Here is a 25,877-nt window from a genome sequence, read left to right as displayed (position 1 = left end):
CGTAATTTTTAATTTTTTTTAAAAAAATTCCAACCGTCACAAAATCTCACTCTTTAATGCCAGGGGTCTCAAACTTGGACAATTTGATATTTTTGACATGCTTTTCCTATTTCTGGCGTTCTTTAAGTTATAGCTGATAATTTTATGCTGCAAAGGGCCTATTGATTAGTTCGTCAGCGTAATACATTTACGATACAAGATGAAGCCGCAGTGTCACCCAAAGATTAAGAGAGAAATCTGTGTTGCGGGGATTCGTGCACAAATTGGCGACAAGAGTTAAACTAAATGCGTTTATGTGGCAGTCATTATTAGTCAGTGTAAAAATTGTGAATTTCGCCGGTAAGATGTTGATTTCTTTTGAAAATTAACAGCTTTATTGATGTGCTGTTTCCAGGGCGCCTCATTTGGTTATCATGCGGGGGGCTGGGGCAAGCCTCCAGTGGATGAGCAGGGGAAGCCTCTGTACGGTGACGTGTTCGGCATTCAACAGCAGGAGGCTCCTGTGGTGGAGGAAGACGAACAGATTGAGAGCCAGCCCTGGGGTGAGCTGGAGTCTGAGTCTGAGGAGGAGTCCGAGTCGGAGGTATGTGCGACTTTGTCACGTAAGTGTGCGTGACTTGTCTAAACAGACGTACAAGGTAGTTATTTATAGTAATTAAGAAATAGGAAATACGGTAAACTTTTATTCCTGGCGCAATAAAGTGCTGCCTTTCTTCAGACGCATCTATTTGTTGTTGGAAAAAAAAAAAGAATATGAGCCATCAACCCACTTGTGACCTTCACAGTAGCTATTCTGTTGTCACGCACGGTGTTTGCTTTCTGCTTCTGTCAGAGAAGCATGCGATCTTACGATGGAGTCTGATTCATGATTGCTGCTTTGTCAAGCTTGCTATGCTCCTCGAAAGGTGGATTCTTGAAACGGGAAACTTTCTGACTTTTAACATCCCTTTTCGGTGTCTGCAATTTAGACCAATTTCGATCTATTAAAAATCAGCCTAAAACAATAGACCTCAGTACGAGGCTCTGGGAGATAAACCCCGCAAACTCTGTAGTTATTCCCCAGAGCCTCGCACTGAGGTCTATTGTTTTAGGCTGAATTTTTATATGTCGAAATTTGTCTATTCGGGAGCACGTCTTTGATTGATTGTGTTATCTCAATTTTTTAGGAGGAATCTGAAGAGGAGGAAGATCAAACTGGCCTCATCACTCCAGCTGACACGTAAGTTCTCCACACTGCAATAAGTGATAGTTTATGTTCCAGTTGCAATATTCGGTTATTTATTTACAGTGTCCCCAATTAGCCGGCGCAACAGTACTGAATACATTTGACAGTTAAGTAAAGTTGTTTAATTTAAAAAAGAAACGCTGGGTCGAGAAGGCGAGCTTATATATTCGACCCTGGCGTTAAGTTTAGAACTTTGTACCGTACTGTTTGGATCAGAGTGCCCGCAAACGTTTGGATGGGAATAAACCCAAAGGCCAGTTTCAGAATTTTGCGTTAGTTCGTTGTTTTTTTTGTTAGTTCAATTTTTTTCCTCGCGTCTTGTACAGCGGTCTGATCACGCCTAGCGGACTGACGTCAATACCAGCTGGCATGGAGACACCGGACATGATCGAGCTGCGAAAGAGGAAAAATATCGAGGAAGCTATGGAGACTGGTGCCGAACAGCAGACCTTGTACACGGTGTTGCCGGAGAAGAGAGTGAACGTCGGTGCTGCTATGATGGGATCTGCGCATGTGTACGACATAACGTCGGTAAGTTGTGATAAGTAGTGGATGTTCTCTCTGCGCGCGCAGCACGAACCGTTGTTGTAAAATAACATGACACGTTTTTAGTCTCGGCAAGAAGGGCGGTGAATGTTCCTGCGGTGGAAGCAATCAAGGAAGTAGTGTGTTCAACTTTCTTTGTAACAACTACCAGTCCCCCTCTTTTTCTACAGAGAAAAAGAGTGGGGCTCTTTTTCTCGCCCCACCCCCACCCCTTTACCACAGGTTTGTCAGCTTTTAATATACCTTCGCGAAACGAGGTTTAATTTTTATCAGTACATCTATTGTACACTGACAGTCTTATAAGATGGGTGGCTGTACATGTCAATTTCCCTTTTCGACGGTTTTGGTCCGCACCTTTTTTGATCAGGTCATTTTAAATGTGTGTTTTTTTTGTTTTGTTTTGTTTTGTTTTGTAGGCAGCTGCTGGAGTTCCCAGAAAGGTAAGTTTAGTTGATGAGTCCTTTAAATCATGCTGGTGTTATTAATAAAGTTCAAGGAGACAGTGGTCAAGTTTATATTAGTCTCGCTTTATCTCTCAGTTTACACAATTGACGTCCCAAATGTTGAAATTTTAATAGGAGAACCAGCTGAACAAGGTATAGACCATACCGAAAGAGACGGACCGAAGTTTCCTTTGTAGACATTGCGTTCTGTCTCTTGCCTGGTCGATCTTGCGTCACTTAACGGCGTGACTGTAAAAAAGAAACTGCAATAGAAATAACGCTATAATTTTGCGTAGTCCTAGGACAGGCCGGTTTGTTTTAAAGCCGATTAACACTAATCCAGGATTGAATGTGGTTCGGTGTTCAAATTTCCCTCGTACAAAAATATTTTTTATTGCAAACATTTTGCATAGTTTGAGATTAGACAAACTCCAAATCGGAAGAACAGAAAATACAAAAAAACAAACCTCACTAATTTGTATTTCTAATTTGTAACACTGTTATCCAATTCACGCAAATACTGGATTAGTTAAATCGAGTTTTGAACATCCAGGCCCTGCAGTTTAACGTATAGTACTCAAGAAAGATTAGGTCTTCAAGTTTGTTTCCAACTGACTTTTCCCACTGTCGTTACCAGGCGGGAGCGCCATTGACAGAAGGTGTCGAGGTAGCACTGGACCCAAGTGAACTGGAGTTGGACCCTGCTGCTATGCAGGCCAGGTTAGTTTCTAGTTATGTGTGCACATCTCGCACTGGTAATCACACAAAAGAAACCTGTGATGGAATTGATCCATCAATCAGATCTTCCCGCGCCAAGTGACAACCGATCCCGGACGTCGCACGGATCAATAAAATCATTAATATGGGATTTTGTTCGGTACACAAAGTTTTGACGGCCCCCCCCCCCCTTCCCCGCAGGGGGATACCCTACAAGGTTTTATACGGGAAGGCTCCGCCCTAAGGCCCTGCCCCTTTCCCTTTTGTATACCATTTTGACATAAATGGTACCCCTTTAACATACCTTCTCAAGAACACTACGTCCCTTTTTTAAACTCTTGGAATGAAGTTAATGAACAATATTACCAGAGAACATCAAGCAAAACCAGAAGAACAAGTATTTTATATTCGGTTCATGTTCACGCTGGACACAAAAGACAGATTTCTCTGCCCTTTCACACACGTCAACTTGTGAAATCCCTACCCTGGTATATTACTGAAGCAAGTAAAAGGTACGCCTTTCGAGCGGCGCCTCCCCGTATAGGCCATTATAGGCAGTGCCCCCGGGTTTTGACGCCATCGTTGAATTTGCCGTCTTGGTGCATTTCAGATACGAGGAACAGCTGAAGGAACGAGAAAGCCAACTACAAAAAGAGGACCTTAGTGACATGGTGGCAGAGCACGCTGCTAAACAAAAGGTGAGCGTCACAATGCCATTTCTATCGGCAACAAAAAACACCGGAAATAACAAGCAATAATGCGATAGTAGGTTTTCACAAGAGTCAGTGGGGCCTCCAAATTCCAATTCCAATTCCAGGATCAAATTATTTTAAGATATGACACCAATGAGATAAACTGAAGATAAACACAAGATAAACTGGGAGCGGGCTCTTATTACGAAGGAGAATATGCATAACCAGGCGGCCTGGTTAAAGTCAAAGTCACCCGTTGCAAGATATTTAGCCTCCGTTGCTACCGTTCCCGGACGAATAAGACTTTCCTGCGATTTGACCGCGTGAAAATAGAGAGTAGAGCAAGAAATGGCAGTAGAGTTAGGGGAGCTAGCCCCTCTACCTCCCCCAATATTTTGCTCTCGTCTCAAAGTTTGTGCGTCTTAAATGCGGGGAGGATCGCTATTCAGGCTACAGAGAACTGGAAAATTTAAACGAGGCTTTTTTAAAGTGTCAGTTGCTCTTGGGTTTGATGACGTTCTTTTAAAGTCTATTTTAGCTATTCTTGGAACAGTTATTTGGGCAATTTTGCGAGGAGACAGTAGTTAGTTTTAGATGGCTTAAGAAAATAACGAAACTGTTGCATCCTTTGCAGAAACGGAAGAAAGCCACAGACAGTGGGAAGTCCGCCAAGAAATACAAAGAATTCAAGTTCTGATGAGAACGATGTAGTGGTCTTACTAAGACCTTTTCTTTTTACTTGTACAGTTCTAGCAACAATACACTCCAAAACGTGTGGTTTAACACCTTAATTTCCCTTGTTTTTTTTTAAGATTATACGTCGCTTACAAATACAAATAAGTTGTAATAGTAATAAAAAAGGGATAGTCGCTAGGTCCACACATTTTAATTGTCTTAATAGTTTATCTAAGGATACCCTTCACCAGCGAACTCCTTTAAACTGATTTCCAGTTAAGTTATTCAGGTTTTACTGTTAATTTATAAAATTGAACTTGGCTCACACTGATCGAGTTGAAATTTTAATTAGATTGAATAATTGACACAACCAAGAAATTGGTTTACCTACACGTGACTCTCGGAATCGTCACGCAACATGCGTAAAGGACACGTTGCGTGACAACTCTGAGAAGGGTCGAGGCCCCCGAAGGAAAAAAGATGATATATGAATGATACCAAGTTATGAAATGCTACCTAACTAAGCTACAAGTTTGACGGTTATTTTCTTCAAATCCACGCTTTGAGATTTGTTGCGGACGTTTTCCGGGACTTTTTCTTTCTCATTTCGGTTACATCACAAAGTTACGCATGCCATGATGAACTGAAAAGCAAATAGAAAGTTATTAGTTCAAACACATCCTTGGCCTGCACTAAAGGATCCACGTTATTACATTGTCAAACGGTACAGTGCGTCTTCCAAGTTTGCTTAGGAGTGGACAATTCGACTTTTGAGGGGGGGGGGGGTGACTTGGTACAGGCACGATGGTGTATGAATGATACTCTTTCTTCCATATAACATGCTTTTTTCCGGCCCACTGAACGTGCGTGAATGGCAGAATGTTTTGATAAAAGTATGCTTGCAGGATATTTTTTCAAAAACACCCCCCCCCCCCCCCCCCACCCCCCGCCAACTTCCGGAGTCCCAACTATCATGAGTGTCTTCAATCGTAGGCAAACGCGTCAAAAATTAGGTATTTACTGAAGACGACCCCGTCAGTGTAGAAAAACTTTGCAGGCTAGGTTGCCAGTTATGTTCCATGTCTTTATTAGAAGGATGGATAAGAAACCGAAGGAAGTAAATTCCATCAGATCAAAGACGCGAAGCAATGACATTAAAATTCTCCCGGCTGTTCGTACTATGGCAGCCAGTGCCAGCATGCCTTGCAAGCCGACTGCTACGTCTTGTCTCATCATGCATCTTGACCCCTTCATAAGTAGTAACAATGTTCACCGAAAGACATCTTTTTTGTTTCAATGCGCCACGTTGGAAGAATGTACTCTCAAAGGAGATTATAAAATTAAAGATTGAAGCGCAGCCAGGATGAGACATAATAAGCCTACAAAGCCTATAAAAATTCGTTATTTTGGAGATGTTTACAATTGTCCAACTCCTGTTTTGTTGGCATCAAAAGGACGCCTACAGTAAAGAGCTATTTGTTGTAACCAATGGAAACTACGCTCTCACACAACAATGCAATGGCAGGCCATCAGTTTCTCAGCTAAGGGACCTTAAGCTCTTCTTTCAGAATTGCTTTCTAAAATGACTTGAAGAGCTAAAGCAATCACGAAGTCCAAGAAATTTAGCCAGGAGAAGGCTGAAACTTAGCTACATGAAACTGCCGTCTACATTCTTGTCAAGACAGGCTGATATCGTAGATATTACACAGGAAGGTCATGTCCGTCAAATTGATTAACAGACGTTAAAATAACCTCGGAAACTGATTCTTTCATAATTCAACTGTACCTCAACAAGGTTCTTTCAATCTTTCGAGTCACTTGTTCGCCAGAACTTTCGGTGCGTAAGGTAAGTTCCGTTCCCATAAACACTCCCAGTGCTAATTAAGAACATTTATTTGTAGAAGTTCAAGAACACACCAGAAAGCCTTTGTTTTTTCGCTCGCTTCTTACTGGTTACTTGACATGATATATGGCGCACTCGTTGGAGATATTAGGGAGCTCAAGCACACCACAACAACGCGAGACAAACTGAGCAGATCTACGGACTAGATAATCGCGAATTATATATCACCGTTTTCTTTTGCTTTCATCTCAATCATTTATGGAAGTGCCAAAAAACCTGACGACAAAAAAAAAAGTAACGAGGACGAGCAAATTTCGGCAGGTTTAAGTTAAACCCATCTCCGTTTGCAAGCAAACCAGTTCTATTGAACGAATTAAAGTTTTCTTCTTTGCCATATAATAAACATCTTATTAACCGAGCTTAGTCGGTCTGTATCGGAGAATCTTGACCTCGGTCGTGTGTACAGACCTCACTGCGTTCGTATAAATTCATTTTTCATCGGACGTTGTCCCCAGCGTCGGCGTCGTTTTTGCTTGTTCGGTGTCCTTCGAGGTTATTTTTCCTCCTTTTTCGCCACGATGCTGGTTGAGGTGCATAAAGCGACAAGACGCGACCGATGCAGAGAAAGCTCGTAGTAACAATTAAGTTCATTTCCACAACAACTGTTTGGGTGATTTTGGCCGCTTCAATTTTCTTTTACAACATCCTTCGAATAAAAACCTGGAAAACTCAATTGGCAACAAGCCACCTATACACAATTCTGGGATGAATCGGCAGGTTTAGTTCACGCCACTAAGGAATTATACGGACCTTTTAGTCCTATCGTCATCATAATTTCATCTGCAGACCGTCAGTGGTTTCCCAAGAATGGACAAAGGTGAGGGGGGGAGGGGGGGGGAGTTGAAAATTCTTTGTTACATAGAACAGAACGCGTCTGTATTATGCAATCATTGCACATGCTCCATTTACCTGCCAATCATTATGCAATAAGAACCAATCAGATGGGAGAATTCTGTCCATGATATGACATCCCCTCTATAAAGTCTCCACTCCAGGAGTTTAAGGGACTAAGCGCTAGCTTTAAAATGCGTCACCAGCGTTTTTTTTTGAGGGGGGGGGGGGGGGGGGGGAACAGCTTGGAAAATTGGCATGGCGAGAAATGGCGAAAATTGGCAACCATCGACCAATCATAGCGCGCGTTTCGGAAGCGGCAAACTGCACTTCACTCCGTAGTTTAACAGCGTAAAGTAGAGACAATAAAGCAGTGAACTCAAGAGTCCAATACGATGTTCACGTAAGTAAGATGAATTTCTTGTTAGTCGAGCGTTTGTGATCGTTGTAAGCAATGGGTTGTTATTGTCACGAGGACAAAGTTGTTTGTTAACTGTGTCGTACCAACTAACTCTACCAGCGAGCAATCTGCATTTTTAACCTTCTATAACCTTCCTTAATTTTAAACCTTTCACTCCGTCTGAATGCTCTAGCAGTTTAATTCTTAACTATTGCACTACATGTACATAAAGCAACGTTAAACAGTTAAGATCATAGGGAAGAATGTTACAGCATGCTTTTTTCTTAGCTGGATTAACATTAGCGTAGCTTACATTCCAATTACCGAGACATTAGTTGGTCTTCATCAGACTACAAAGTAACACAGGCACGTAGGAACTGAAAGGGAAAAAGAATCACGTATGATGAATCAAAAAATCACGTCTGATGAATGTAATGTCACAAGTATTAGTGAATGAATCACGCATGCATTTAAGTGACGGTGGCTCGCACGTCACGATCTTTCTTTCCCAGATGTCGCGTGACAAGGCGGATTACAAACCAAGAGATAAACTAAAAGGGAAATGAGTCACGTGTAATAAATGCAGCATTACTGCATTTTGACAAAGTATTTAGCTTGTCACGCAACCTCTCCATTTCGAAAAATTGCGTGACCATCGGATACCTGTAAAAACTCAAAACTTTAAGGATGTCGTAGGAACAAGTCTCGTTCAACTTTAAGAAAAATTCGCCTTCGTCCACTAATCACGTCTTCCCTCCATTCCCCTTGCTCAACTCCCACACCAAATCCCCCCTCCCCCCCCCCCCGGCCCGCTCCTCTTAAAACGTCAGTAGTCAACACGGTACTTGTTTCTACGACTGACAATGTACAACGAAACAACTAGTCATTTGAAGTACATAAATAATTATAACTTAAGGCCTTTCCAAAGTAAGCCAAAAGAAGGCATTTAGGGGTAGACCATTATTTTTTGAGGGGGGTGGGGTTGAGGGTTGGGCAATTTTCTAGGGCATAAGATTTTTTTTCTCAACTTTAGGTTGTGCATGATATTTGTTGGCGGGCAATAGCTTGTGCAAGAATTTTTCTAACATAAAAAAAACAGACCTAGGTAGTAGAAAGCACTTGCTCATTTTTCCCCCCACGGCTCCCACTGCTCGATTTTTTTCAGCAGTTTTTGCGGCGCAGGAATTTTTGTTTTTGGAGATTGCCCATTACCCCTCCCCCCCCCCCCCCAAATCAATAAAATAATGGTCCGTCCCTTATACTACAGCTTCCTTTGATGTGTCTGACCGCTGCGAAGAGGTGCCGATTTCACATGGGGTAAGAAAATCCCACAAGTAGGGTCATGCATCGACACATGTTACATATGTTACATAGCGAAAAGAAAGTCACTGCATTTAGAACATCGTTCTCATAAATCGACGATCAGATAAATTGGTACATCTCTGGGAAAAACACTCAGACCTCGACAAGGTCGACAAAAGCTCTCACAGTTTATTTGTCGTCCGTTATTGACGTTATTTAACAAATAGATTCTCTATTGCCGTGCGTCTGTTCAGTAATAGATCACAGATGACATCAAAACGTGGTAAGAAAAAAAAAAGTAGCACACGAGCCGTTAGACGAGTGTCTCACTGTCGTTCTTACCACATTTTGCCGTCTTCTGGGATCTAGAGGCCTTTTGCAGCTGGGTTCAGGTGACCATAGTTGAATTTGAATTTTCGGAAAATCTCCAACCACCTTTGCTATACAAATCTTAATTTTTCAAAAATTCAAACCGTCATAGAATCTAATCCTTTAATGCCAGGGACCTCAAACTTGGCTATCGACAAATTTTCGACATGCTATTTCCATTCCTGGCATTCGTTAAGTTATAGCCCATAATTTTAAGCAATAAAGAAATAAAAATGTCAATAACGTCACCTATGCGTGTGGCCTCCAGTAGATCATAAGTGAGCACCGATATATTATGTAAAGCTAATCAAAAGACTACTACCCCACCTGATCAAGACCGAATGTGGCTTTTCCGGTTCGGTCAGCATACTTATCAAATTCGTCTAAAAAGGACAAAAACAAAAATGGTGAGTTGCAATACACTCAAGACATAGGTAATAGAGGGAAATGGTTAGGAAGGCCGGTAAACATCAAAGAAGTAAACAAACAGGCTAAGATTTCTGTTGGAAGGTCCTTGACCCCACACATCTTTTGTTTTATCCTCATAGACTACGCATGAATTACATAATCGCAATGCTCCTGTTTGTTAGTTGTATGAGCACACATAACCACCTTTTGTGCAGGGTCAAAACCCAAAATAGCAAACAAAAATACACAACAAAAAACTTTGCCAAGTTTCCTAACCATTTCCCTCAATTACATGTAACTATGGTCAAGATGATTTCGCTGCACATTTGAGCAATAATGGTAAAAATAAAGTTACCAGCCAGTCGGACGGTCAGTCAGTTGATTGGATGTTCGATTGGTCAGCCAGCCAGTTGGCTGGCAAGTCGCTAAGTCAGCTGGCCAGTTGACCCGCTGGTCAGTCAATGGGTCGGTCAGTTAGTCAATGAGTCGGTCTGTCGACACAACATAATACGATATGACGGAATAGCACTCGCACCTTTAATTGAGTAGATACGGCAGACAATCTGAAGGAAATCATCAAAACTCAAATTTCCTGCCTTGTTGTTGAATCGTGCAGAGATGCAATCCAGAGTTGGCTGACTGAGATTAACACCTAACAACAACACACACAGCAAATTAAGATCAACATTCTGTTTTCTTTCAAATTTCAAAAATACACATGAAGATTCTCAACCATTTTTCAGGACTTTGAAAGGCTCGAGACTTTCCGTGCATAACAGCAAAACGAATGTTCAAACTGCAATTTGGAATGAGGTTTGCACAAAATTCTGCTCAAAAAGCCACGAGCCATTCTGGCCTCCACTACCAAAGCAGCAGGAGGTTTCCACACCCGATGGCATTTCCACCATCAGAGTTTGCGCCACACTTTTTTTAAGAGGTCGACTGAGTTCCTACTCAGTCTTGGTGCCTCTTGATGTGTGTCTTAAGTTTAGGAAAGCTAGAGTCTGAAGTTTTCCTAGTGTTGAGAGTGAATAAAACATTTCCTGTTCCTTAAGCACTTCTTATGTGGGGCAAACACGCTTGTCAAAAGGGCGCAAAATCAAAAGCAAGTGGGTTGGGCGTTTAACCTCCACAATTCAGTGCCAATCTGTGCTTTAATTTGTCATGTTAGTGATGAGAAGCATTGCTGTTCCACTGCTATATTACACAACCATTTTTGACACCTGGTTGAAAAACAACTCATGAGTATTCATCTGTTCTCCAGGGCTAAGTTGTTCAAAGCCAAGTGAAGCTATGTCGGAGACTGAGGCACACATTACACGATTATGTAATCCTTGAAAACGGAAGTTGGTGGATGTCAAGAATTTACACTCTTAATAAGTTATTGACTAAAACTGACATAATGACAGATAATTTGACCATGATCAAGCATAGATCTTCTGTAGCCTGTGTTAATAACACCAATTTAACATCATTTCTGTCAAGTGCCTGGATACTGTCAGCGGCCAGGAAATTCCAGTAAAGCTAATCCAGGATTAGTGCAACATATAAAACGTCCCAATAGAGGAGGAATCTAAAGCCTGCATGCTGTAACTTGTGCTTTACCCTGAAATTCTACCAAATTAATTATAGAGCAGCACTTGCAAACCAAATAGCCGAGACAATGATACCTTGTTTACTCAAGGCACTTCGCATCTCGAACATGTCCATGGTGCCACTCCCATCCTTGTCATGCTCAGCAAAAATTTTCTGTGAAAAATCAACAAAGTCTCAATCACACACTAGGTAACCCCCGGGGACACACCCATATAAGAAGGATAGGGGAGCTCATCAGAAATTTTGAAAAGAAGCCCAAAGATGCACCAGGATCCTGTTTTGTGGACATGGCTTGGAATGGTTGAAACTCCTGAGAGGTACCAATTCTAAAACAACACATTACCTCCTGTCATACTTTTTTCAGCTCCATCCCCTAAAATGCACTGCAAAAGCTCTGGCTGTGGACCTCTTGAGGCTAAACATCCTAAGAGGTGTCAACACCCCTTTTTAACCCCTAAAAGGTACGACAAGTGACCCCACCCTTTTTACACGGGAGTCCAGCCCCCTAGGTGGTAACCTTTCTACAATCAATAAAATAGATGGAAACAGAGAGGGGAGAGGTTTTGTTTGAAGCAAATCATTATACAAGACGTCAAGAATTTCTGAGTCTTATTTTCCAAGAAAAAACACTTAGACAGGCATTCAGACATGCATACTGGCCAATCAGGTTCAAAAGCAATGATCAATGTTTCACTCTTTAGTATGCTTTTGCATTGATTTCTGATCCATTTATGCCGCTTTGGCCACCAAATAGCCTGCAAATAGATTCTGGTTTGCATCACAAACGCAAGCCACAAGAATAGGTTGGCAGCATGAGCCCACCCAAAAGCCACCAATGTCAGAGGTGCAAGTGACTGTCTGGATTTTCATTGTCAGAAGCACTTTGAAGTAATATATCAAACACGTAAGACCATGTCTGACCACATTTCCAAACAACTCAAAGTTCGTCAAAAATACTCCGTTGCGCTTCGCATTTTCAACTCTCTTCTCTGTGTTTGGAAATAAGGTCAAACATGGTTTTTCCTGTTTGATATATTACTTGAAGTCCCAATTAAATTTCTCAGGGTTGTGTAAATTGCAATTGCTTAATTGTCAACTCAATGGCGAGTATCAGTTTCTTACTAAGCACTGACCCACAGTTCCTTATATCTACAAATTTGTTTCATTACTCCAGTCACTTGTTAATGTAAGAGTGTCAAGTGAACTTACCAGTAGGTCTTTAACCATTGCCCAAACCTCCTTAAATTCATCATAATCCAACTTTCCAGTCTTGTCATCCTATTTTACTGTTAAGGAAAAAACTATTGCAATCCTTTAGATTTGTTTGTTCTACCTTGCTTAAAATGAGTTATAACTGTGCCAAACGTAGCATGTACTTGGCCAACTTCTTTTTCACACAAAGCACTTACCCAATTGTGTTCAATTCACTAAAAAGCATTAAAAACCTGAGTGACCCAGCCAATACATTGTAAATTAATTAAAAAAACAGTCCTAAGAAAATACGAGCATTGATTGGTTAAAAATCGTGTTTCTTTAACTCGATGGAAACACGGAACTAGCACAAGCTGTTGATGTAATGATGGCCGGAGCAAAGAGAATTTACATTTTGATGATCAAAGTTAACAAGTTGTTTTCCTTTTATTCGTTGCAGTGTTTTCTAAAAGAAATAGAAAACATGTTCTCTGTGTTTCTATCGAGTTATAGAAACACTTATGAAAGTTTGGGAGAACTCGAAAAAGCTGTGGAAACACTCGCCTGCAGCTCGTGTTCCCACAGCATTTCTCATTCTCCCAAACTTCCACTCATGTTTCTATAACTCAATAGAAACACGGTACATGTTTTTTATTTATCAAGTATAACATAATGTGGCCAAACATGTAAAGACCACATAACGATTGCTGTACTGTATGAAGGGCAATAGACTCTTCTGACCAGGCCTTCAAATAACGGCCGGTCAACAGACAATCTCTAGTCAAAATAGGCGCTGTCCAGTCAAATCCTTAGATGGCCAGACAATTTGTCCGTTTGTTTATGCTGGTAAGGAAAAAATCTAGAGTTTCAAGTTTTAAATATTTAAAGGTTCAATATTACTGGCATTTGTGAAAATGGAGAGAAAAAAGGCGGATACTTAACTACCAGACCAAGAACTTTTAATAAATGATTCGCAATAGTCATAAAATTTCCGACTACCATTGCAAATTTTCACACAAATGTGATACTGATTTTGCTGTACCATGCGTTCCACTTTTCCTGCATTGAGATCAATGCTCATGTACAATAACTGCTTTGAAAATTTACTTGTTTCATATTTAAACATCATATGAAGGGGGGGGGGGGGGCACTTTTATAGTGATAAGACAAAATCGATGTTTGTCTGGCCAAAAATGGGATATGTCTGAACAAAAATAGGTTTGACTGGACAATTTGACCAGCACCAGCCAGGAAATTATTTGAAGCGCCGTTCTCTCACTCCGCCATGCACAAGTTGATAGTGACAAAGTACATCACTAACACAATACTCATCATCATCATGATTCACATGCATGTACAAATCAAGAGTTTCTACATTACAACTTCAAACTCCTAAAACAGCATGATAAGACAATCTTTGCTCATTGTTTTTGAGCACCATTCATTCTGGTAATCAAAATTATTTGTGACAGAAACATGCAACTATTGTCAGGAAAGTATTAAGTGAAAAGAAGAATATCTAGCATTGAGCTTAATAATCCAGTTGTGAGTGTAATCCAAAGCTGGATAACCCTAATTTAAAGTAAAAACTGGAGCAAAACCAAATTGTAAATTGTCGCAATTACTACTAAGACACATACTAAGACACATACACAATTACTACTAAGACAAGTCATGCAAACTGCTTTTTTATACCAAAAGATACGTCCTTAAGATCAATGATGCTCCTGAGGACAAAAATAAAATAGTGTTAATCAACAATAAAGTTCTCCTTATTATATAAAAACACTGGCAAACAGTCAGGTTAGGAGAGTGAAGATCATCAACTGGGTTATTTATAACATTACTACAGCTAAAGGTACATGTATGTTGTAATAAGCTGAGGGCCCCAAGTTTATCAGTAACTTAAGTTACTGTCACGGGTCACCCTCATTAAATAAAGTCTTTCACTTCACTTCACTTCACTTCACTTCAATAACAAACCAAACTTGGAGAATATTGGCCAAGCAGACAATGCCACACATATTAAGTAAAGCTAACTCTGCTGTCATTAAAACTAACCATCTTGTGTTAATGTAAACCTCAGATTTTGTAAGTTGAGGAATTTACTTGCCGGGAACGACACTTAGAGGATATCCTTGAGTGTTCTACAGATTTGGTTGCAATGGCCTAGGACACTCGCATTTATGGGAAAAAGCACCACATAATATTCATTACAATCTAACCTGCATGCTTCCAAGCTGAACTCCTTCTCTTTCAGCACTGAATAAAAAGAGGAATCATGACAATTATTACGGTAACCATTATTCCCAACTTTAATTTTCAACAAAAGTCAAATTTCATTTGAGAATGCTATAACCTAAGAGGGCCACTACAATTTTTTTTGTGAGGGGAGGGGTAATGTCACTTTTAAAACTTGATGGTGTAATGATAATTATCACGTGTATACCTTTCTTTGTGGCAGTACTTAGGATCTGTTGAAGTTCAAATGCATCAATCTCTTTGTCCTGAAATGGCAAAATAGTATAGAATTAAAAGTGAACAATTTATTAAAAATTTCTAAAATAATGTAGTTCTGAATAGATTATGGTCTAAGAATTGGCAGTCTTAACAATTTAACTTTGCTCTTTCAATTTCTGACATGGAATTCAATCCATGATCACTTTCTAATTTACGATTGACAAGGATGTGCGGCAGGGTTATCTAAAGAGCATATTGTTTACAGAAAAACACAAAACATTACAGACAGTCACAGAAAATAGACTTGTAAGCAAGCTTTTGAGATTTCCACCCACTTACCACTCCAGCCAGCTTCAAGAAAAGTGCCCTGAATGATGAATCCATTGCATCATTGTCCTCTTTACTGTGGCTTCTATACTGTAAGACAAATTGCATAGTTGTTACAAATAAAATGGAGGAGTGTTGAAAATCATATTTTTACGTTTATACACTATAATATTGGATGAGGTTTTTGTGATATCCAGAATAATCAAGGTCGACGTAGGGGTTATCAGCCAAAGCCGAAGGCTGAGGCTGATAACTCTTACTGAGACCTTGATTATTCTGGATATCACAAAAACCGAATCTAACAATTGTGTTATTATACACTGAACGAAAAAAATGAAAGTCATGTTTTTGCTTCATCACTGACGGCAAGCAACACAAAGCACATGAACTTGACATGATCACCCATGACCTTGAGTGTCCTTGACATGATTATTGTACAATCTGCAGAGATGACGTCACAAGCGCTGATTTCGAAAATTCACTGTACGCTTTTGACCAATCAGAAAAGAGATAGTGAGTTCAATGTATAATGATACATGTACCATGCCACATCCAAATACAGGAAAGATGTTGTTTACTTGATGATATTACACCCACCCTTCCCATTGTGTGCTGAGTGTATCTTGCACTGATTGTGTTGTCCACTGTATTTTTTATTGCATGGTATAAAGTTAGTTAGTATATACCACACAAGTGAATAGTGCTTTTTGCACGCCATGATTGGTTAACTCAGAGGTGATTAGCAAACACTATTCCCCTCCCAGCAGCCGGTGCAAGAGAATTTAAAATTTCCGACCGCTTGTCACACATAAAATAACATTTTGGTCCGTTAATTATTCAGCTTGTGTGGTATATACTAAAACAATTATTCACCTCAGTGTCGGTGAAAGTGATAGATATTTACTGCCACTTCAGTGAATAATAATATTGTTAATTATTTTCTCATGGTATACCATGGAATATCCCACTGGTCACTTCTGTTTCCTCTGTGTACACACCAAGCCTTACACAGAAAATAGAAGCAAATGGTGGCCACTTCTTTCTGTTTCAGAGTGTTTGTGAAGAGGATTTACATAAAATTTTAAACGTCAAGCAGATTTATGCTAATTAAAAACAATATTAGATTATTCGCTCCTGATTTCTATCCGTAATACTTTCGGGGGCATAGTACCGTTATCAACTGTCTACCATAGAAATCTCACGCTGATATTGAATAAATGAAACTCTATAATCATTCTTCGTATGTGTATCATGACACACATAACACTTGTCACTTACTTTGGATCTTCGCTCATCCCTTGACTGGATGTTAGTCTTAACATCAACTTTGCTGTGAAAAGAAAAGAGACCAACCATCATACATGTACATTTAATATAGCTTAACAGCAAAACCAGTAATAGACTGACAATCAACTTTAGGCTGAAATAATTACATGTACCACTGTTAAGTAGCAAAGTTAACCATACCTGTCCAGTAAAGGTGCTGATTATGAATGAATGAATGAATGAATGAATGAATGAATGAATGAATGAATGAATGAATGAATGAATGAATGAATGAATGAATGAATGAATGAATGAATGAATGAATGAATGAATGAATGAATGAATGAATGAATGAATGAATGAATGAATGAATGCTTGAATGCTTGAATGAATGAATGAATGAATGAATGAATGAATGAATGAATGAATGAATGAATGAATGAATGCTTGAATGCTTGAATGAATGCTATGTATACACCACTCAGATGATTTTTTGCAATTGTAGCATTCCCACCCAATACTCCAAGGGGTTTACAGCTAAAAGTCAAGTCACATGTAGCATTGTGGCACAAGTTACTCCTGAAATTGCCTTCACAGGTACACCCTTCTGAAAAAAAATTGCTAATTGGCTTCTTACAGCATTCACTTGAAGTAAAGGCAAGTTCTCCTTTTCACAAAGATTGCTGCAGTGAGAACATTGCAGGCCTAGGAAAAGTTCATTTCAGGGAGTTGAACACTTAGTTTATTAATAAGATGCCCCCATCTTCACTCTGAAAGATATTTAAAGCAGGGTGAACTGTTCTTGAATGAGCTGAAGAGCCTTTAATAAACTTTCAGAAATAGCATGGACAAGGAGGAGATTTTCTTCACGCATGTAGATTATTCTCAGTAATCACAATGCCGCTATGCTTAATTATGATAAAATTGACTGACTACATAAAAAGGTACAGGACGTGACAAATGAATACATCTGTTTTGCTAGGAACTGTCTCTCAAAATGGAGACTGGGTTACTGAGACATCCAGGAGCTTCCACTATGGACAGTCAGCTCCCAGATGAAGACCAATCGACTCATGGTTAGCAAATCCTGGAAACCCAGCAGAGACCCCATTTAGAAGGAAAAAACAGACAACTGTCACATTGATACAACAGTAGAAAGAGAGGCAGGGAAGTTTAGGAAGGGGGGGGGGGGGGGGCGAGGGCAGCAGGGGCACACCTATGAGAAGAGCCCCAATGCTTACTGACTGTATTAAATTTGTAAAGCAAGAATAAAACAAAGAAAAGTTAACCATACCTTGTTGTTACAGGTTTTTCAGAGTAGATTCGCACAAGGAATTCACCATTGTGGCCAGGTTCAAAGGTGGTTGGAATGATAAGGTAGGATCCAGGATCTAACAGGAAACGACCAGTCACCTCACGGCTGTTAATAAACACTGGAGAGCGTGCAGTGGACGCATGGTAAGCAAAGAAATCTCTGTCTGCCCTGCCACCTTTCAAATCCTCATCTGTGATCTACAGACAGCAAATCTTTAATTTACATTACTGACTATTATCTCTATAGGGCTCAAATAAAGTGCCGTCCAGTCTTCCGAATCCAGTTGATTTTCCTGACGGGCTTGTAACTTTTCATTTGCATTTTCATGACGGGCAAGGGCCCAGATAAGTTGTCTGCCAGCCAAATTAAGAACAAAAGTAAACTAAAGCTTGCCTGCAGGGCAAGCAAAATTTGAGAGCTGCTAGTCCAAAGAGCAAGCTGAAATTCTTTTTTTTTTTTTTTTTCAATCCCTGACTATCTGTCTCTCCATGGTGTCTTAATTGTAGATTTGGACTGCTTCAAACACTCACATTACCGGTACTTCTAAAAAAACTCTTAAGTTATGATTTTAACTTAGACATCATTGGTCAGGCATGGTGGGTTACTTGAAAATAAAAGCAGGAAGCCCTTAAGATTCAGTACTCAAATATTAGACGATGAGAATTATACTAGGGCCACGAAGCAGCCTGAAGTTATAATTCAAATTATATGAACAGATGAAGTGAGAAATAGAGCTGTGAAAATATAATTACAAGGGCACAGCCAAGATTTTTCAAAAGAGGGGTCACACTGTGTCAAAGTGACAGTACTCACCAGATTGTCATGGTGTTTTTGCCACCTGATGTAGGTTGTTTCCTTAAAAAAGGCTTACAAAGGGAGGGGGGATTACGGACACTCCAGGACCCCCCTAGCTATGCCCTTGAATTAATAATAAATAATTAATTAGAAGTACTTTGTAAATTGAGAAGCCAATGGTCAGCATGGGCTTTCCTTCCTCTGCCTTCAATTTACGACGCTTGGTCTGCATAAGTGCCACTGTTAACGAGCATTTGTCATCCTCATCATCATCTGCATCTTGGAGATCAACTCTGTACAAGATTTAAATCCATGTATTCTATTAATTAATTTAACATTAAGCTAAATCATATTATTTTAGCCCCAAAGACATTTTTTTCCCTCAAGGCTTTTGGAGGTGTAGAAGGCTTTCAACAAAAGGGGCCTCACACTGCATTTTAAACTCCTACCATTTCACTTTATCTGTGACCTTCACAATTATCCTCTGTTAAAACAGCTATAAAATGAACATTTATTCTAAGAGCACAGTTCAGATAGGAGAGGATTGATACATTGTAGCCAACACAGTGCATAGTGACGAGTTGGCTATAATCATCTCATATCTAACATGTGTGTGAATTAACGATTATTTTTGTATTATTTTAGTTATCTTTATTTCGGCAGCATGACCTTTACAAAAATAAGAACGCCCCGGAAAGCCAATGAAAACTCTTGAATTGCATTATCCAATCATCATCAGTCCTTTGGATGCCAAGTGGCACACAGGGCATCAACAAGTTTCCTCCATTCCTGTCGGTACATAACAAGCCTTGAAGCTTGCCCCCAGTTAAGGAAGAGACTTAAATTCTGCCTCAGCAGTCCTCCTCCAGGTGGATTTCAGGCGGCCTCTTTTCCTTTTACCCTCTGGTGAAGGTAGCTGCTAAACTGTACATGTACTAGCTTCATATAATATCAGCCACATCACATAAAGTGGCAAAAATTATTGAGACCAACTTTGGACTGTCAGGTTTTGAGGTTAATGTTGTTGAAGACAAATTCGTTCAGAAGAGAAAAAACTAGCATGTGTGCCAGCCGGGAGGGCTATTCTCTGGTTTTATTTGTTTTTACTTACGAGTGAAATATTATTATTAACTTTGTCAATGTCCCACAAAGAAAAGCAATACTGAATGGTACCTGTACTGAGGATTCATGGCAAAAGTATTGAGGAAGTTACGACAACCACCAGCAGATGAACCTCGAATCCAGGCACCTTTCTCAGCACGTCCTTCCCAATTGTTAGCATTTCCGGTGCCTTTGGCGCTGTCTGGGCCCAAGTGGCAAATTTCCAACTTGTCATAGTATGTAACAAAATCATCCAATGACATCCTGTATTGCAAAAGTGACCAAGAAACTTTAATTAACCAACAATGGTTGCTTGAAAGTGACCACATGTAATTGCTACAATTGAGTGTAAAACATTAAAATTTTGATTTTGGGGAACTTACCAAAACTCTCCATCATCTGCAAAGGTCAAATTCAAGTCTCTCTTTTCTGATTCAGAGAGCTTTCTCCACTCAGAGGATCTTAAAGAAACAACCAGTGTATTGAGTAACTTTGATATAAAAGAACTCCTTATCTAGTCATTATTTATTCATTCAATTATTAATAACAATTTAATGGCTAGTGCTAGAGCTAAAAAAAGAAAGAAATGAAAGAGAAGGGGAGAAGGGTAGTTTTCCTTCCTACAATGCCAGAGATTCAATATATCAAGTTCCTATCATTACCCCAGGAATCTGGAATGCCTCGAGGCAAAACTTTATGACAGAAACACAATTACAGTGTATCTCTCCAAGCACATTCTCTCTGATTCCTGATCACATACAGTAGTATCCCAGGAATTTGGAATACTACCAACCAAGGGCTAAGCCTCTTCAAACATAACTTGAACTAGCTAACCACTTTAATACCCTAACAATTTATCACACTAACCCAAACATAACTTAATGGAACCTCTCACTTGTCTCTCCATGCTCCTCCCCGTCCCTAAAATTTAGTTCAGAAGTTTCTTACACTACCCCAGGATTAAACTCTTATTATGTCAGGGATTTTTTTCCACTACCCCTACAGAGATCATTATCAAACACAACTTATTTGAACTACTCATTTTATCTCCTTGGTAATGCTCCTTCCCTCTCCCTAACATTTAGTTCAGGGGTTTCTTATGCTACAACTGGGTTAAACTTTAACTTCAATCTTCCTCTAATTATCCCAAGGGATTTATATATTGCACTACTCTAGAACTAACCATTATCAAACATAACTTATTGAAACCACTTACTTATCTCCCCACGGTCCTTCCCATTCTCTCTCATTACCCCAAGGATTCCTCACACGAACCAACTCCACTTCTCTGCCATAAACGTTCACCTGGGAAGACAAAAACATACACATACAGAAATCAGTGCTCACAGACAAAAAACAGAACAAGTGACTAAATAAAATTAATTTATTATGGGAAATTTAATTTCAATCTTTATTTCAAACTTCTATATGTACTCTGAATGGGTGATACGAAAAAAGATCATTCTACTTTAAGGGGCTAGAACTATTTCAATGATCCTTCAAAACTCAAACTTGAACCTCTCCTAAGAGGTACCAAGATCATGTTTTGTGGGTGTGGCTTGCGTTTTTCTCACCCCTAAGAGGTGCCAATCCTAAAACAACACATTCATTTATCTCCTGACAAATTCTTTTTTTGGCTCAATACCCTAAAAGGTACAGCAAAAACTCCCACTGCACCTGCCCAGGTTTGGCATCTTCTAAGTTTCTTGAGAGAAATATGTTTTCTTGTGGTCTAGCTCTACATACACTGTAGATGTGGTCCCTTCCTTATATACATGTACAACTTACAATACATAATCATGTCCAAGCCTTCATTCTTAACAAATATACACACCCTGCTGTATAATATTGATCCTATTAACAGATCTATGACAATTTCACAGACTGCTAGTTTCTAGTTGCTTAATACCAAAACTTGAAAATCCTTTCCTATTTTATTTTCTTTATTAAAAGTAACATGCATTAATTAGTTTTGTAAATAGAACTATAAAGAAAAAATCTTATCATTGTTGATCTTGTCTTACAGTGGTGGCTCCAGTCACAGAATAAGCATGGCCTTTCACCAATCCAAGATCACCTTTAGCTTCTATCTGATTCGGAGCAGCCTGGAAGAGCGAAATAATAATCAGTTATACAGTATAACTACCCACTCTGTCGCGAAAGGTTGAGAGCAAGACATGATTCAACCACGTGTACATTACAGCCTAGCTATTGGTACAAGTTAAGTGTACAAGTACAAGACTCTGGATTGATCAAGCAGGGTTAATTCAAGTGCCAAATCTCATGGCTCTCGCACTGCCTCCCTCTACAAAGGAATACAATGTAAGAATGGTTGCATCAAGTTGTTTCTTCGAAACCAGATACAATTAAGTTATAGCTCTATACACACACTAATACCTATATACACATACATTCATTGTTGCTCCCTAAAATAGGCTTTTCAGCACCAATGTTACAAATAATTGCAAATCGTTACATGTAGGTTAAAATAATTACACTTATTATTAATCATTTAAAAAGAAAACAAAAATTATTAACAATCAATTGCTTGGCTAAAAATTGAGTAAATGTAGTCAGGAGATAACATAATCGATAGTCCCGTTTTTTGTCACTGACTTGTATATTTTAGCAAGATGTTTCAGCTAACTCTTTAGCCTTCATCGGTTGCTTGGCTAATTGCTTGGCTAAGTCATGGAGTTTGCAGCTGGCTCGTGTGCCTTTTTGTCAACATGTCCCAGGTCTTGAGCTTTCTTTCAAAGAACTCATACTTACAGTGATGGAGCAACCCATGAGATCACCACGCCTTAAGCCCTTTTGAATAACTGTGAACATTTCTTTCTTCTCCTTCTCGCCTCCTTTTCGAACATTCTTCAGGTCAAAATCTTCTCCCAGACCTCCAGTAAAATCTTCCATAGCTTCAATAGTTTGACCTCCTTTCAGAGCTTCATACGACCCTTGCAGTCTGGAGAAACACAGAACATATGTTGTCAAGTCAAGGTCTGTGTTATATGTATGTCTTAGTTTAAGCCATTTTCTTGTGTCTTTGAATTCCTCAGTCTAGTGAAATAAAAATTGATTTTTCGCCACTGCCCTGAACTTAGTATACTTTTTTTTTCCTCTGGTTTGCAGTTAACCTTAGATGAAAACTCGCCTGTCACAACACAACTTTTCTAAACAAAAGAATCTGGCTTTACTTGTGATGGGATCAATGTTGCATTTGAGTAATACATAGCTCAGGCTGCTTTATATCTGATTGAAGTATTTTTTTGCACAGCTCATAATCAAGTGTTAAAAGCAGTTTGGAGGCCAATGAAGGTCTACAAAACAGTTGTTAACCCAGAGGCAAAAAACGTTGCATCCTTACAATGTCAGAAATACCTTCAAGGCCAAAGAGCTTTTATTAACAACTCTAAATTTTGACAAAGCAATCTGGTGTTAGAATGTCTTGAGCATTTTACCCAGCAAGCAAGAAGCAAGATCATTTTGTTCCAAAATTGAATGGATAAAAATTTATTGGACAGCAATTGTTAATTAAAAATCATTGCTCAGCAACGATATACTCTACATGGTAACTTGGATCAAAACAATGTATTATACATACTTTGCATATGCTTTCTCTAGCAGGGCACACCAAAACTCATTCTTGTCTTTTGAATGCATGAAAACCAGTTTCTTCCTGTATGTTGGTAAACGATCATCAATAATCACGTCCACCCAGTCTCCATCTTGCCAAATGCTGAACTGAAATGCACCACAGTAGCCAGGACTCCCAAATTCATCATACTTGCCAATGCGAAGAACTTTATCCATCAATTTCTCTTCCTGGGTCAAGGAAGCAATTGCCGCCAACAGCCAGCAGTCTCCTAACATACCTTGATTAATGTCGAGGCGAGATGCCCCACCCACCAACATCTTGGCTCTCTGTCCTTCTCCTTGGGCATCTAAAAGTTCCTGAAATATAAAAGGACCTTTAGACTCGAAAAAAAAATTTACACGTACTGCAACTTTTACATTCAATGACTTATTCTGCAAGTCCTCATTACGCATTACAGTGACACCCTGTTAATCCAGTCACCACTGGGTCACAAAAATGGGGTGGCCATACTCTGTTAAAGGGGTTCTTCAAATAAGGAAATGACTGATTGAGCTTCTATTTGGGCCAGAATAAAGTGGCCATAATATATAACAAGGTGACAGTAATAACAGGGTGGCTGTTTTATAAAAACTGACTTAAAACTTTTTCATTTAATCTTTGAGCATGTCAGTCTAGTTCTTGTTTAATTTTTACATTATAACTAATAATTGCAAAGGTTTCACTGGATCCTACATTTATCACTACTTTGTAAGAGCATTGAGATTTTACTGATGTACTGCACCAGAAATAAATTATTATTATTATTATTATTATTATTATTATTGTTATTATTGTTATTATTGTTATTATTGTTGTTATTATTATTATTATTATTATTATTATTACCAACATTATCATCATCTTAAAAAAGTATCAAGACAGTTGTTTCATGGTCTGCAAGCCATGTAAAACAGTAGCCTACTTGTTTATGATACAAGCAAGCAGGTGTACACAAACAATTGAAATCATCTGTAAATTGAGAGCCAACTTTGTAGCTTACGAGATGATTACCATAAAAAAGGGCAAACTATTTATTAGTGCATTCAACATTTCTTTTTCCAATCATTTCCTCAAAATGTTTTGGGTGTTAATATTTTTTACCAAATATATTGCATAAAAAAAGACTCTAGTTAAAACGGCTCCCACTGTTGTCTTAGTTTCACCTTTCATCTTCTAAGGTCAAGTGAAAGAAAAATACAAGGCAAACACTTTGTCACCAGATACATGTATATATGGAAAAATGATCAAAGAAATTTTCTTTTTATTATATATAAGACTCTGACATGTATGCATCTATCACTTTGGCAAACTGGGAAATTCCATGATAAAAGAAAGTTCACAGGACGTACAGTAATTAGCATAATACTCCCTAGGGAACACTTGTATGCAAAGAATGTCACTTGAAGAAATTAGGACTGCAGGTAGAACTCAGAACATTACTGTCAGTCCGTCAATAGAAGCCTTAGCTTTAATGCACTGACAAAGGTTGCAACTGTGGCGAAAGAATCCTTACAGCAGGGTTTGAGGGATTCTGGCGGTAGGAAATGCAAATTTAAGCTTAATGATGTATGTGCTATACAGTACATGTGACTGGTTCCAGAGAGTTCTCTGGAGACATTGCTTGATTCAAATATAACAAGCTCGTCATCAGCCTGAACAATTCTTAACACACAAACAACAGTCGTAACAAAGGCTTCTACCAACAGTCGGAAAATTATAGGAAGTCTTTTGTTAAAACAAGTTCACGAAATGGAGCTAATTTCCCAGGGGACACAAAAGAAGCGTTCTTATTAATTAACGCTAGAAGACCAGACTGAGACTTAAGCAAGAGCGCGTTATTTCTTCATTCTCCCACATTATATTCCACGAGTGGATTGCGAGTGAATATTTTCATTCCAAGGCACTAGCTTCATATCGAAGTAAATCAATAAAAAATGAACATGATAACTGGAAACGGCTCACACTTTGGCTTGCATTGGAATATTAATACAAACTTAAACATCTCAGAAGTAAGACTTATTTATACGTTTGTTTACGCCTGAAAATAAAACAATTCTATTCAGCGATTCCCAGCAATATTTTTAATCTTCCAAAGAAACGCTAGAGACAAACAAGAACTTAATCTCTCCAGCTCCAACGTAAAACCGAAGGATTACAACGAAATCCACTCTGCACTTACTTGGGGCCGGAGCCATTCGAAAGACTGACCGCCAGGCAGTACGCGCTTCTTGAAGACTTTGCTGTCGATGGCAGGAAATTCAGGGTCTTCAAAAAGTCCACCGCCTCTGCAACGGCGCTTGATTTGATCAAGATCTTCGTACCACTGTTTGTAAGGCATCCTAAAACGAAAAGCACACAACCAATGCGAAACCGAATTAAGGCTAGCAAGCGAAATGTTCTCGAACCAACGAACGCTATGAACAACGCCTTAGCTGACTTCGGCAGTCACGTAGTCAAGTTTGATAGACAGCGTCCATCTTTCTGCAGCGAGCAACACAGCGCTGTCATCACACACTCACGCATAACGCTTGCATTGAGAAGTAAAAGGTCAACCAGTACCTGTTAAAAGAGCTGTTGGAGTTCACAAATGCAGAATTAAGATCGCTGTGCAGAAACCCTCTACCGCTAAACGCCCGGCCGCAGACAGAGACTCGCGCATGCACTCTATATACACACACAAA

The 25,877-nt window shown here is 39.3% G+C and overlaps 2 protein-coding genes across 4 annotated transcripts in view; one reads left to right on the top strand and one right to left on the bottom strand.

Annotated features, from left to right (window-relative positions):
* The window catches only part of LOC110052504 (splicing factor 3B subunit 2-like), a 16,555-nt gene extending 12,049 nt beyond the window's left edge, over window positions 1–4,506 (top strand). Inside the window, exons 18-24 of the mRNA XM_089292123.1 lie at window positions 395–583; window positions 1,167–1,219; window positions 1,552–1,756; window positions 2,188–2,211; window positions 2,852–2,934; window positions 3,542–3,629; window positions 4,258–4,506. Of these exons, the coding sequence (XP_089148249.1) occupies window positions 395–583; window positions 1,167–1,219; window positions 1,552–1,756; window positions 2,188–2,211; window positions 2,852–2,934; window positions 3,542–3,629; window positions 4,258–4,320 (705 nt within the window). The 3' untranslated portion in view covers window positions 4,321–4,506. The remainder of the gene's footprint in view (window positions 1–394; window positions 584–1,166; window positions 1,220–1,551; window positions 1,757–2,187; window positions 2,212–2,851; window positions 2,935–3,541; window positions 3,630–4,257) is intronic.
* On the bottom strand, window positions 4,421–25,877 carry LOC110052566 (calpain-9-like). Of its 3 annotated transcripts, none has more exons than XM_089292125.1 (21): window positions 25,756–25,877; window positions 25,376–25,535; window positions 23,164–23,513; window positions 22,335–22,524; window positions 21,587–21,667; window positions 20,779–20,867; window positions 19,946–20,023; window positions 19,635–19,826; window positions 18,619–18,754; window positions 17,646–17,863; window positions 16,364–16,415; window positions 15,098–15,175; window positions 14,748–14,805; window positions 14,524–14,560; window positions 14,004–14,025; window positions 12,317–12,385; window positions 11,182–11,260; window positions 10,047–10,163; window positions 9,431–9,486; window positions 7,746–7,809; window positions 4,421–4,941 (listed from the first exon to the last, which is right to left on the bottom strand). In XM_089292125.1, exons 2-20 carry the CDS (start codon window positions 25,532–25,534, stop codon window positions 7,783–7,785), a joined length of 2,088 nt encoding a protein of 695 aa, XP_089148251.1. In that variant the 5' UTR covers window position 25,535; window positions 25,756–25,877; the 3' UTR covers window positions 4,421–4,941; window positions 7,746–7,782. The 3 variants fall into 3 exon arrangements, with proteins under 3 accessions (XP_089148251.1, XP_089148250.1, XP_020614358.1); XM_089292124.1 differs by having other exon boundaries at window positions 7,757–7,809; XM_020758699.2 differs by lacking the exon at window positions 7,746–7,809.

This window comes from Orbicella faveolata, unplaced genomic scaffold (assembly GCF_042242905.1).
Source record: "Orbicella faveolata isolate gen_17 unplaced genomic scaffold, um_ofav_v1 contig_24, whole genome shotgun sequence".
Taxonomy (NCBI): Eukaryota; Metazoa; Cnidaria; class Anthozoa; order Scleractinia; family Merulinidae; genus Orbicella; species Orbicella faveolata.
Note: the sequence above shows the minus strand (reverse complement) of the source record. Positions and strands in the feature narration are given on the sequence as shown.

Excerpts from the sequence above, each read along its gene's own strand:
- LOC110052566 (XM_089292125.1), bottom strand. The coding sequence starts at position 25,534 with ATGCCTTACAAACAGTGGTACGAAGATCTTGATCAAATCAAGCGCCGT. Across the intron at positions 16,416-17,645 it reads GAAAAACCTGTAACAACAAG|CAAAGTTGATGTTAAGACTA; the intron begins GTATGGTTAACT and ends TTCTTTTCACAG. Across the intron at positions 14,561-14,747 it reads AAGTACTGCCACAAAGAAAG|TGCTGAAAGAGAAGGAGTTC; the intron begins GTATACACGTGA and ends CTTTTTATTCAG.